At 35.8% G+C, this 14,172-nt stretch overlaps 1 protein-coding gene and 1 pseudogene across 7 annotated transcripts in view; one reads left to right on the plus strand and one right to left on the minus strand.

The window, feature by feature from the left end:
- The window catches only part of LYST (lysosomal trafficking regulator), a 223,564-nt gene that overhangs the window by 143,428 nt on the left and 65,964 nt on the right, over positions 1 to 14,172 (plus strand). For all 6 annotated transcript variants that reach the window (XM_033198012.1, XM_033198015.1, XM_033198016.1 and 3 more), the window contains 3 exons: positions 2,853 to 3,044; positions 4,951 to 5,129; positions 7,460 to 7,666. In XM_033198012.1, coding sequence (XP_033053903.1) covers positions 2,853 to 3,044; positions 4,951 to 5,129; positions 7,460 to 7,666 — 578 coding nt within the window. The remainder of the gene's footprint in view (positions 1 to 2,852; positions 3,045 to 4,950; positions 5,130 to 7,459; positions 7,667 to 14,172) is intronic.
- LOC117075557 lies at positions 10,375 to 13,013 on the minus strand (annotated as a pseudogene). Its single transcript, XR_004434052.1, has one exon. The product of XR_004434052.1 is annotated as an L-lactate dehydrogenase A chain-like (transcript).

Consider the following 14,172-nt stretch of genomic DNA (forward strand, 5'->3'; position numbering starts at 1 on the left):
TTCTATCTTTGTGAATCTAGTTTGCAAAATACTACTTTATATGTGTTTGGTTGTTGCTTTGTAATTGTTTTTAAGTTTTTTTTTACACATATGCTTGGGGAAGATTGTGCTGTTTGTTTCTTCACTATTACTTAAAAGTATCATTGAAAGTATATTGGCTTTGTATGCTACAGGTACAAAAACTGCAGAATACTGAGGCTCTTCTGTTTCTGAGCAGTGTGGTTACAAAAACTAATTCAAGGCCATTTGTCCATGATACTAAAGTGACATAGAGGGATTTCTATTTCTGTCATGTCTATCAATTAAGTAATGAATTGTTCCTTCAAAGACTTAAGCTGTTTTCTTTACTGATAAATGTTTAGGTGTGGTGAGGGGGATTCCTAAATAGATTCATTTAGCATTTGTTGAACACTACTGAGATGAGTGACACCTCCAACCCCACTGCCACCCTCTCCTCCTTCAGCAGAAGTTGTGGGAATTGCCAGCAGCTGCAGTTTCCATTGTGGCCACACACCAGACTCTGATAATAGACACATTTACTCAAACCTTGAACCCCAGGATATCCATGATTTGGGACCAAAGTTTCTTCAGCAGTACTCTCAATACATCTAGACCTTAAGTTCTTGTGTTGCTAACGGAGTTAGACACTATTTTATTGTCAGATTAATCTTCTTACAACCTCACTCAGATTTACCATTCTTCTGCTCAGCAACTCTGAGTTGCCTGCCACCCCAGTGAGCAAAGCTCTGATTCCTTAGCCTCTATATCTGTTTTTGGTCTAGATATCTATATCTGTACATACCTTTATATGTAATTTTACCTAAATGGTATCATGCTCTACCTACTGTTTATAAATTGATTTCTATTTCTAGTCATTTATTATAGATATTTTTCCATGTTAAGAAACATAAATATTCTTTTATTTTTAATGATTGCAAAATAATCTATTATTTTGATGTGGATAATCTGTAACTTTTATAGATAAACAAAGGTTTTTTTGCTTGGTTTTTGCTAGTATAAATAAGGTAGCAGTATACACTTTTAAATGTATTTTTTTACTTGTCTGCTTATTAATATGAAAAACTTTACACATCACCCTTAATGCATGAAGGTAGAAGTAGTCAGCATTAGGATATTATTTAGAATGCTAGACATATATTTAAATTGTCATACACTCACACACACACACACACACAGTTATATTAGTAATTCACATAAAAATGAACTTTATATTTTAACCAATAATAATATTAACCATTAAAAGTATTTTATTATTTGTGAGAATTAGACAGGCATTACGTTTTACATTCATTATTTTATCAACAAAACAACTCTTTCTTTATCCATTTATTCAGCCATCAAACATCAAATATTTCTTGAGTACCAACCATGTACCAGTTACTATTTTACCTGTCTTCATGGAACTTGTACTGGGGGAAATGATGAATAAGCATATAAACAAATATACTTAATACAGTGCCAGATAGTGATAAATATCTACCTGTGAAGTAAGCTCTGTTTTCTTTCTAATCTACATCTTATGTATGAGCAAACTGAGGTTTAGAAAGAAATGTGTTTAAGGCCACACTAGCTCTGTGTGGCTTCACAGCAGGAGTGCTGAAATACCCTCCCACTTTTTCTAGTATTAATACATAGTACTAAAAAAGACTTACTTAACATTTCCTTATTCAGTGTATTGTCATACCTCTGAATTACAATCATCAGCTGCACATACAGCATGAAAGCTGTCAGATGTCGACATTAGGAAGCATCTGCTTAAACTCAGTATATTGTTTGACAGTGTAACTCTTGAATATATACAGGATATGAATTTTTGTATTTTTTTTGCCTCAAAAGTGACTATCTACCAAAATATATTAACTGATTAAGAATACTAATTACCCAAAATAGTAAGCAATCTAAAATAGTATTAAAATATTTAAATATCTTACAGGATAAGTCATTAAAACCTGTTATAATTTAGTCATATGTAATTTTTATAGAGGTTATTTATAGAAATTGATACATGTTTTCATAATTTAAAACAAAGGTTCAATTCCAATGAAGGGTTCCATTATTCCTTATCTACCAAGACATCATTTTGGTTCCTATGGTCAACTTCTGATGCCCTTCTCCTTCAGTTCATTAAATCAAGACTCATCCCCCCAGTTTTCTCCTGGATGCGCTACCTGTGTTGTACCTCCTGGAGCAGGTGCAGTAATGGCACAGGAATGCCACTCCTCTATGTTCAGTCTGAGGAAACCTTTCTCAGGAAATGCCTTTGTAGCATTGAATTCCAAATGATGCATGTGTTCTAAATCATTTTAATAACAAATCACTGGAATTATATTCACCTTTCTGATCTCTTCACTTTAATTGACTGATTTCTACTTTGTCACTATATACAATTTTTAAAACTACTTTATGAAATTCAACAACAGTAATTATCCAGAAATAGTAACATTATTACTAAAAAATGATGTGCATTAAAACTTGATTTTGGAATGCAAAGAAGTGAAACAGTATTTGAAACTTTTGTCAAAATGTTCTAAACTAGTTAAGCCCATTTAATACTTTTTAACTTGAACTTTGCCAAATGACATCTGTTTTACTAAGCTATGTCACTAGCTTCAACATTGTTATTTAGGACTTTGAAACCAAAAGTACTGTCGCACTTCTTGAAAGAGGGAGAAACATCATTTTCTCTTAATCACTCTCTCCTTTGTATAAATTGACTTTGTAGTAAATAAGGTTGTTTTCAAGGTCTGGTAATCAAAAAGTTTCAGCAAAAATAGTTTCCTTGATCCTTATTAACACTGGCATTTGATGTTTTAATTTATATACTTTTGAAGGTCCTCGAAAATTTCCCCTTGCTCAAACTGAATCGCTTCTGATGAAAATGCGTTCAGTGGCAAATGATGAGCTTCATGTGATGATGCAACGCAGAATGAGCCAGGAGAACCCTAGCCAGGCGACTGAAACGGAACTTGCACAGAGACTACAGAGGCTCACCGTTTTAGCAGTCAACAGGATTATTTATCAAGGTAAGACTATAGGATTAGTTTGTTTTTCCTCAGCTTTTAAAATGAAGGAGAAGTAATCTAAGAGGAAACTGGTTAGTTTTCAGATTTTTAAGCAACATTATTTTTCAGTTCTTAACATCCATATTATTAAGAGTTTCTTATTTGGAACTGATAAGTCTTAAATAAAAGTCCACTTTCAATGTGTTCAGTGCTAGCCCAGATTGACCAATTTAAAACCATATGGCACTTCCAGTATGATCTTTTGAGATCGTTGTAGATGCACATGCAGTTAAGAAATAATACAGAGAGAGACCCTGTATACCCTTTACCCAGTTTCCCTCAATGAATCTTGCAGAACTGCCATTCTGACAGATGTTTAGTGATATCTCATTGTGGTTTTAATTTGCATTTCCATATTGGCTAATGAATATATATGTACATACTTAAATTGTAATACTGAGAGCAGCCACTAAAAAAAGCTATTCAAAGAAATACACTCCAAAACACTATAAATAATGTTCTCACCACACACCCAAAAAAATGGTAACTATGTGAGGTGATAGATATGTTAGCTAGCTTCATTATGGTGATGATTTGACAATGTATTCGTATATCAAAACATCTTAATTATATATAATTTCTGTTTGTCAATTATATTACAATAAAGCTGAAAATTGTTTTTAAAAAAACACTATAGATAAGTCAAAATGGAATTCTAAAAAAATGTTCAGGTAACCCCAGGAAGACAGGAAAAACAAAACAGTAATTTTTTTTTTTTTTTTTTTTTTTTTTTTTTGAGGCGGAGTCTCGCTCTGTCGCCCGGACTGGAGTGCAGTGGCCAGATCTCAGCTCACTGCAAGCTCCGCCTCCCGGGTTTCCGCCATTCTCCTGCCTCAGCCTCCCGAGTAGCTGGGACTACAGGCGCCCGCCACCTCGCCAGGCTAGTTTTTGTATTTTTAGTAGAGACGGGGTTTCACCGTATTAGCCAGGATGGTCTCGATCTCCTGACCTCGTGATCCACCCGTCTCGGCCTCCCAAAGTGCTGGGATTACAGGCTTGAGCCACCGCGCCCGGCCAGTAATTGTTAATCACTAGAAAAACATGATAAACTCAAGTTTTTTCTTCTTTTTTTAGCTTTTTTTACTTTTCTTTCTCTCTCTTTTTTTTTTTTTTCTTTTTTCTTGAGATGGGTTCTCACTGTCAGTGAGGCTAGATTGCAGTGGTATGATCTCAGCTCACTGCAACCTCTACCTCCTGGGCTGAAGCAATCCTCCCATCTTAGCCTCCTAAGTAGCTGGGACTTCAGGTGTGTACCCTATGCCCGGCTAATTTTTGTATTTTTTTGTAGAGATGGGGTTCCACCATGTTGCCCAGGCTAATCTTAAACTCCTTGACTCAGGTGATCTGTCTGCCTTCACCTCCCACAGTGCTGGGATTGCAGGCGTGAGCCATTGTCCCCAGCTTTTTTTTTTTTTTTTTTTTAACTTTTCTAATGTACATTCTGTGCAACAGACTCCCAAACTAAACTCTGAAATTGAACCATGATTATTACATATACAGCATGTAAATGGATAGCACATGCAGACAAACAGCTCTGTAGATCCACTCATGTAAATATGACATGGTCTTTATGTTCGATTTGTATAATAATCTCATGGTTTGAATCATTTTGCAATTTAACTTACCTTCATTAGCCAATAAATATTTAATTTGGAATTGTATGACATGCATTTTGAAATTTCTGTTATTTTATATGAATTCACTTTTACTACAGTGTATCTACTACATCTAATACACCTGATAAACATTTAAATTGTGATAGCTGAATTAGTAATTAAATACAATATTTTTACCAGTATTATTACTATTTATAATGGCTAGATAGCAGTGATATGACTAACCTTGTATTCTTTTTCTCAATTCAAAGAGTTTAATTCAGACATTATTGACATTTTGAGAACTCCAGAAAATGTAACTCAAAGCAAGACCTCAGTTTTCCAGACTGAAATTTCTGAGGAAAATATTCATCATGAACAGTCTTCTGTTTTCAATCCATTTCAGAAAGAAATTTTTACATACCTGGTAGAAGGATTCAAAGTATCTATTGTAAGTAAATTAATTACATGTGAAATGTTCATTCACACAAAGGAAATAGAGGTTTTATGTTGACTGTATTATACGTTTTCAAAATCATATTTCTTTGTGCTCTTTCAGAGAGCTTTTTAAAACTCGGACAACTTGAATTTTTAATTAGAGAATAATATATATTGCTAATTCACCCTTTCCAAAATGACTCCACTCACGCAGCATTGCTTTTTAAGCCTGTAACCCTAGAAGCTATTTTCTAGTGTTGTAGTTTAGTAAGATCAGCATCAGAAAAGAGTAGATCGTCGTCATTGATGACTACTATGAGAGTTTACATAATTGTTTGTTTTTAAAGGACTGTATTTATAGCTCCTTACTCTCAGTTTTCTGAATTATTATGAATTTTAGATCTTGGCCTAAGTATATCTAACACCTTTAAAATTACATAGAGAATACTGATAAGTGTCACGGTTCATTTATCATCATCTCACTTGGTTTTCTATGGGTCACTTACAGTTGACACAATGGAACAAGTCGGTCAGTTTACTACATAGATAGCAAAAGCCAGTCTAATTCTAGCAGAACTCATAAATCATGACATGCCAGTCTCTAAATCTAAACTAGATTTTGGTGTTTTAGCTCTGAACAGCAAAACCAAGTACAGATTCGCTCACGGGGTCCTTAGGACTAGACGTAATTAGGGAAGAGCTGTTTCTAAAACTCAGAATGAATTCTGAATATACTGCTTCCAGTTTTAAACCATGTACAGGTGATTTGATCAGCATTTGGCTAGGCTTAGTGGGACCGTTGTTAAAACAATTGGTTAATTGTTAGGGAATACTCTATGGTAAACCCGTAGAGTAGTTTCCCCTTATCTTCGGGGATACATTCCAGGACCCCTGGTGAATTCCTGAAACCACAGATGGTACTGAAACCTATATATACTATGTTTTTTCACATGCATACGTACCTATGATAAAGTCTAATTTATGAATTAGGCACAGTAAGAGATTAACAATAATAATAGAACAGTTATAACAATATACTTCAATAAAAGTTATATGAATGTAGTCTCTTTTTACAATGAGTAAATATCTTATTGTACAGTACTTAACTATTTTCAGACCATGGTTGACTGTGGAAAGCAAAACCACAGGTAAGGGGGTACTGCTATATGCAGTGCTTAATTTGTGACTATTATACTCAGTGATGTAGCACAATTCAAGTCTTTATTATGAATCCTTTCTCTTTTTTATTGCAAAATCAACGTAGGCTTATTTATCATTGTGCTTTGATAGTTTTTTTTTAAATTTATAATTTTTGAGCCTTTGATAATTTTTTCATGGTTTAGGACTTTAGCTTCTTTGTCCATCTCTTCTTTTAACCTGTGGTAAGGTATACCTAACATAAAAGTTACCATTTTAACCATTTTTAAGGATGCAATTCAGTGGCACTAAGTATATTCATATTATTGTGCAGCCATTGCCACCATCCATCTCTAGGAACTTTTTTTTTTTTTTTTTCTGAGATGGAGTCTCAGTCTGCATCCCCAGCTGGAGTGCACTGGCTCAATCTCGGCTCACTGCAACCTCCACCTCCCAGGTTCAAGTGATTCTCCTATCTCACCCTCCCAAGTAGCTGGGATTACAGGCACCCGCCACCACACCCAGCTAATTTTTGTATTTTTAGTAGAGACAGGGTTTCACCATGTTGTCCAGGCTGGTCTCGAATTCCTGACCTCAGGTGATCCACCTGCCTCGGCCTCCCAGAGTGCTGGGATTACAGGTGTGAGCCACCGCACCTGGCCGGAACTTTTTAATTATCCCAAATGAAACTCCGTACCCAATAAATAATAACTTTTACCACCCCTTCCCCCATTACCCAGTAATCACTATTCTACTTTCTGTCTCTGTGAGTTTGACTGTTCTAGATATCTCATATAAATAGAAGCATATAATATTTGTCCTTTTGTATATGGCTTATTTTATTTAGCATTCTGTCCTCAAGGGTCATCCATGTTGTAGCATGTGTCAGAATTTCCTTCCTTTTTAAGGATGAATAATATTCCATTGTATGTACATACCACATTTTGTTTATCTGTTCATCCACTGATGGACGTTCAGACTGTTTCCACCTTTTGGCTATTTTGAGTGATGCTGCTATGAACGTTGTATGCCCATCTCTTTTAAACTCCTGTGTGTATGGATATGTATATGTCTTTCTAATTTTGACTATGAAAACCAATCTGGAATAAAACATGTTCTATAATCTTCTTTAGGGCTGTGTTGAGGCTAGCATGGTATTGCGTAAGCAGTCTGATCCTAATTCATTCCTATCTTGATTGATTTTAGAGTTCAAGTAAAGCCAGTGGTTCCAAGCAGCAATGGACTAAAATTCTGTGGTCTTGTAAGGAGACCTTCCGAATGCAGCTTGGGAGACTACTAGTACATATTTTGTCACCAGCCCACACTGCACAAGAGAGAAAGCAAATTTTTGAAATACTTCATGAACCAAATCATCAGGAAATACTACGAGACTGTCTCAGCCCATCCCTACAAGTAAGTATCTCAGCTTTGATAAGATAAGTACAACTTTTGGTGAAATATAAAGTCTGAATAAAACAAGAACTGAAATTAAATTGAATTTTCATGCCTAATTTATAAATATAATTTTCTTACCAAGCAAATTTAACCTAAGGCCTTTCCTTAGGTGCTTTTACACAGGCTCAATTTAACCTCTGTGTTTATTTCCCAATCTTTTTTCTAGTGCCTAAATTAAGAAGTTCTGTTTCAGAGTTTCTGTCAGATACTTTGTAATGTGTTAACATATCTTGAAGTGTTTTCCTTAAGGATTGTTTGGAGGCTTTTTAAAAGGCATTATATTATCTGTGAAACATCTATATTGAATAGCTCAAACAACAATACATATAAACTATCTCAAAAATATGTGTGGTCAGTTAAAATAGAAAAAAATTATTAATCATTTGGAATAATCAAACCCAAAATACCTAAAAGAATTTCAGAGTGTATAAAGTTTATCACTTCAAGAGTGGTAGTTGGAAAGTTTAAAAGGTACATTAAACCATATTGGAGGGCTGTTCTTATAAAATTAAACATATTATATATGTGTTTATATTATATATAAATATTATATATTATATATTTAAAAATATATATATATATATATATTTTTTTTTTTTTTGGAGACAGTCTCACTCTGTCACCCAGGCTGCAGTGGCCGGATCTCAGCTCACTGCAAGCTCGGCCTCCCGGGTTTACGCCATTCTCCTGCCTCAGCCTCCCAAGTAGCTGGGACTACAGGCGCCCGTCACCTCGCCCAGCTAGTTTTTTGTATTTTTTAGTAGAGATGGGGTTTCACCGAGTTAGCCAGGATGGTCTGGATCTCCTGACCTCGTGATCCGCCCATCTTGGCCTCCCAAAGTGCTGGGATTACAGGCTTGAGCCACCATGCCCGGCCTAAACATATATTTAACTTGTGACGATGTTACTCCATTTTTAGGTATTTACCTAAAAGAGAAATTAAAGCATATGTTCATTGAAAGACTTGTTTAAGAATATCCATCGCAGCCTTTTTTCATAATGACCAAAAACTAGAAATATTCAAATGCTCACCAACAGAAGAATGTACAAACAAATTGTGATTTCTTTTTACCTGTAGAGAGAAATCTATATAGACTATTCTACAGCACTGTATAGACTATTATACAGCTCTGAAAAGGAACACACTACTGATCCACCTACCATTATGGATGAATCTCAGAAACATTGAGCGGGGAAAGGGACAGCCAAACACAAAGGAGTACAATCTGTGATTCTGTTCATCTGAAAGAACAAGCAAAACCAAGATATGACGATAGAATTCAGGACAGTAGTTGTCTCTGTGGAAGGGGGATGGTGAGAAAGGGAATTGACTGGAAAGAGGTTTAAGGGAACTTTCTGGGGTGATAAAAATAAGATCTTATTTTGAGTAGTGGTTAAATGGATGTATGCAATTGTCAAAACTCATAGAAACACTTAATATATGTATGCTTTATTATATGTAAGTTATACCTCAATAGAGATGAGAGAGGGTATATTAAAAAGGATAGGTATCCCCAATACATGGAAAACTCATATCATATTAGGAGTCAAAACTATTGGAAGGGATACTTTTAGGTGATTTTTCCAGTATTAACACACTTTCAAGTACACTGAGGGCACTGTCTTCCTTTTCCCAAGACAAAAGCATATTTAGCCTGTATTTTCCTTCTGTGAGAATTTGAAATGGTGTTTTTTTCTTTCCTTTATACTCAGCAAAGTTGCTATCCATCAAAATTCAACTGCGGTGTTAACAGTCCACTTTTTCTCATACATCTTCCCTTCCCCACTGCTTCATGTCTGGCATGTCTTCCCACTACTTCCTGTCTGTCAATCATTATTGAATTTCAGCTTGAAATTTTTAACTGTTGTTGTCGTTGACTTTTTCTTCTCTCTGTCAATCCATTTCATCACCAAGGCCAGTTGTTTATTCACCCACGAAAACTGGGGATATTGTCTTTAACCTAATAGTTTTAGCAACCACTGATGATAATTGCCAAGATCCACTTTTTCATTAAAGAGTTACAAAATAGTGATATCTCTAAGCCTCTCATTCCATCAACATCTATAAGCTCTGACTTTTCTATAGGGAAGAACTTTCCCTTGTCAACTATTTGGCTGCCTTTTTTTTTCTTTTTTTTTCACTGTACGAGATTTATTGTGGGTTTTAGTTAGTATGACACTTGGATAGTTGGTTGCATTGTTTATATGTAGATCTCTTTACGTAATATGCTAATGTACACTACTGATATATATATAGTTCACAAAATAAGATTCTTTGGAACAATTATGCACCATACATGCGATGTTGGATTTATACACTGGATCCAGGATGTGACTTATTGGGAAAAAATGTTGGACCAGGCATGTTCAGTGAAGGAGCCAGGAAGTTATTTATATAACACACGGTAAACATCCATCTGGCTCAAGGGGCAACTGCAGCATGTGCAGCATTGGCAGTGGTGCCTCAGAGGTGGCAGAACTATTTCACACCAACCAGTTTAGGACTACACAAGATTAGTACCATCCAGCCTACAGGATGGTACTATAGGATATAGCTACCCACAGGATATAGTACCTGCAGAATATAGCTGTAGGATTTTACAAACCATTCCTATTTCTAACTTTAGGAACTGACGTTTTTCCCAGTCTGTCTTAACATTACTGCTTTAATCACAGATCAGATAAAAAGGACAATATGCACAACCTCCAACTAAAATCCTGTTGTAGCCTAGACAGTGAAATGGTATGCCATCAGAAGACTTTAAAATTGCAGCTCTTTTTGTCTCCCCCAAAGTGGAACTGCACTTTTCTTCAAACAGCCCCTTAGGAGTCAGAGTCACCTTCACAGGGTCTGAGATTCCGTTCTGTCCCAAGATGCAAGGAACACGAAGGAAGACATCATCCTTTATTCCATAGAGATCCTTAATCATGGTGGAAATTGGGTGGACCCACCCAAGATTCTTCATTATACTGTCTGCCGAATCTGCCACAGAGAGTCCAGTGGCCCACGATGGGTAGCCTTTGAGTTTGATCACCTCGTAAGCACTCTCAGCCACCTGCTTGTGAACCTCTTTCCACTGTTCCTTATCTATATCAGTCCCTAAATCTGGGTGCAGAGTCTTGAGGGAGACACCAGTAACATTCACTCCGCTCCATACAGGCACACTAGAATCTCCATGTTCCCCAAGGACCCTACCCATGACAGCTTAATGGGTGAACTCCCAGCCTTTCCCCCATTGGGTAACAGACTTGGGCTGAGCCCAGATTGCAGCCACTTTCAATAACATGGTTTTTGGGAAAGCCACTTATCTTCCGAGCCACAATAGGTCAAAGATATCCACTGGATTTGAAACAATAAGCAACTTGCAGTTTGGGCTGTATTTTACAGCATTAGGAATGATGAATTTAAAGAAGTTCACCTTACACTGGACCAAATTAAGACGGCTTTCTCCCTCTTGCTGACGTGCCTCAGCTGTGATAATGACCAACTTGGAGTTTGCAGTTACATATAGTCTTTGCCAGAGACAACTTTTGATGTTCTAAGGAAAAGGCTGTCATGATGGAGATCCATCATCTCGGCCTTCAATTTGTCTTCTATGACATCAACAAGAGCAAGTACACCTGCCAAGTCCTTCATTAAGGTACTGATGGCAAAAGCCGTGCCAACAGCACCAACCCCAACAACGGTAATCTTATTCTGGGGAGTCTGTTCTTCCTTTAGAAGATTATGAATCGGCTGATCCTCGAGAGTTTCCATATTGGACTTGGAAACAAAAAGAATCGGGAATGCGTGTCCGGCGGGTGTTCAGGCACGTGGCAGTGAGATCCAGACTCTTGGGCGGCGGCTCCAGGACCTTGGCTGCCTTTAAGTACAGTCAGTCAAGGAAAGGCAGGATAAATGCTGTTTCCTTCCCTGTTTATTAATTTTTAGAATGATGAGTTCATGCCCCTAGTGGCCTCTAATTTTTGTATTTGTTTTTATTTTTGGAGTATCATTAGGAACTCACGTATTTTAAAATAAATGTTATGTGTTTTAGTCTATTGCAGTCATTATTTGATTTGATATTAAAATTAACACCTCTGTAGATTCAAGTTGTTGGGTTGACATGGCCTTTTTCATTTTAACAAGTTAATACGATTAAACTTCCTTGTTTTCTGGCACAGAAGAATGTCCCAGGCCCACCTTATACAATTCCTTCCCCAAACCTAGAACCCAACTTCCCTCCCAAGAAGCCCTTATTTCCTTTTAAGGAGATGATAGCATTTACAGACTACAAATCTAAGGACTAGGTATGTTTATTTCTACTGGGTTGTCGTTTCTTCTCAGGCTTTTTAGTGGACAAAGCTAGGAAATATGTATTTTTTTTAGAAAGACAAAGAAGTCATGAGTTTATACTGACGCTTTCACTTTTTCTTGGATTTTTTTAATTTGTATTTCTTATTAATGTTGATATCTTGGCTCCTGACATTAACATAATCACTTATTTGCTTTGTCTTTCTGCATATATAACATTTTCAAAATAAGATGACCAACATGATCACTAATAACAATCCTGCTGAGTGCAGTTCAAGATGTCTTTGTAGTTCTTTTTGTTCTTAGCATACTGTTATGGTTATATACAGTGAAAATACTGAATTATAAAAGCACTTAAATAGTTTACTTCATTTGGTCAGGCTGCCAACTTCAACCAACTAGGTAGGTAGGTAGGTAGGCTTTTTTTTCCAGTTTGTTTTATAGTTTTTTGGGATTCCTTTGGGGTTTTGTTTGTTTGCTTAATTTTGTTTTTAATCATGTGAAATGTCTACATGGTTCTAAAAGCAACGTTGTGAAACAGCATATTCAGAGAGGTTCTAGCTTTTATCCCTTTCTTCTCCTCATGTTCTTTCCCACACTGTGTAGGTAACTGACTTTTTTTTCTGTTGAAGATACAGGCAAATCTATGTATACATGTATTTACACATGTAAATATTCTCTCCCCTACTTCATAACACAGAGAAAGATAGCAAAGTGTACACACTCTTCTGCACCTTACTCTCTTCACTTAATATATCCTAGAGATCATTATTACATAGTAGGGTAGAGTGATCTTTATGCCTTTTCACAGCTGCATACATTTGATTTGTATTTCATTTGGAATCTGCCTGGGTTTTTAAGCCTCAGATTTCTTTTCTGCCATCGCAACTTGATTCTGATTAACACTCCAGCCTGCTGACCCTCTTCTTTTCAAGATAATCATATCTTTGTGTCTTGCAACCTCTTCACATCCTGTTTATTTTTACTGTCATGCTGTTTTATTCATATTGTCCACCAGCACGGGACACCTTTCTCTCCTTTGTCTATCCATTTCCCTATTCTATCCTTTCATTTGGCCATGACCCAGATCACTCTATACCTTCTTCAAAACTTTTCTCCCTTTCTGTAGTCCACTCAGAACTCTTCCTTCTTAGAACCTTCTTTGAAAAGAAATATTTTACATATTTTAGCACTTCATTATTTTCTAAGGATTCATGTTTAACAGATTCAGTTCCTTAAATCAGTTTTTTAAGGGCCGAAAATAAGATTTTTTTGGTATCTGTTCCAAAAAAATGACAACTTTTATAGTCCCTGAAATGATAATCGTAAGTGATCAGAGGATATTAAAATGAGATATTAGAAACAACTTCAGTGTTTAAGAAAATCATGTGTTTCTTTAGATATTCACAATGAATAAAAACATTTCTGATAGTTTTTCAAGATAATTTTAGAGTATCACTGAATGCTAAACTGAAATATTTTTAAAGTTATATCAAGAACATTACTTTTAAGACACACTTAGGAAAATCTTCTACTCATTTACCATTTTTATTTATTTGCCAACTCTTTGGGTCTTTTACTCACAGAGCTTCTGTTCATTTTTCTCTTTTGGTCAGGTAGCAGCTGTCTCTGACTAATTTAAAATGTTGCATTAAAATGAGCTGTGCTATTTTCACTATTGCATATGTTCATCTTTTGTTTTTGGGAAGTGACATGATATGATTCAGCATGATAATTTAAATATCACCCAAAATGTAATCATTTCCAGATCCATTTTCTGACATTTAATACTATTCACAGTTAAAAATGTCATAAAACTAAATACAGCGATATTTGTGTCAGTGCTGATTTTTAAAGTAAAATATATATGTTTAACTTGTTGGCAAAATTATTGTCTACATAATACATGCTGTACACATTAAAGTCAGGTGTAATATCTACAGCATGTAAGGGCCACTTAAAAAGTCATGAATCAACATTTGGTTTCGGTTTGTGCTGCAAAGGACAATTGTCATTATCTTAAGTGACACTGTAAATTTTGGTTTTAGGACCTGTTAATAAAAGATTGGCTAAAACAACTCTTCCGTGGATATACACATAGAACTGTCTGTGTAGGTCTCACCAGTTTGAGAGTTTTTCACCTTTTGTCCTAGGGAGTAGTGAATGCTTA

This window comes from Trachypithecus francoisi, unplaced genomic scaffold (assembly GCF_009764315.1).
Source record: "Trachypithecus francoisi isolate TF-2019V2 unplaced genomic scaffold, Tfra_2.0 Lachesis_group5, whole genome shotgun sequence".
NCBI lineage: Eukaryota > Metazoa > Chordata > Mammalia > Primates > Cercopithecidae > Trachypithecus > Trachypithecus francoisi.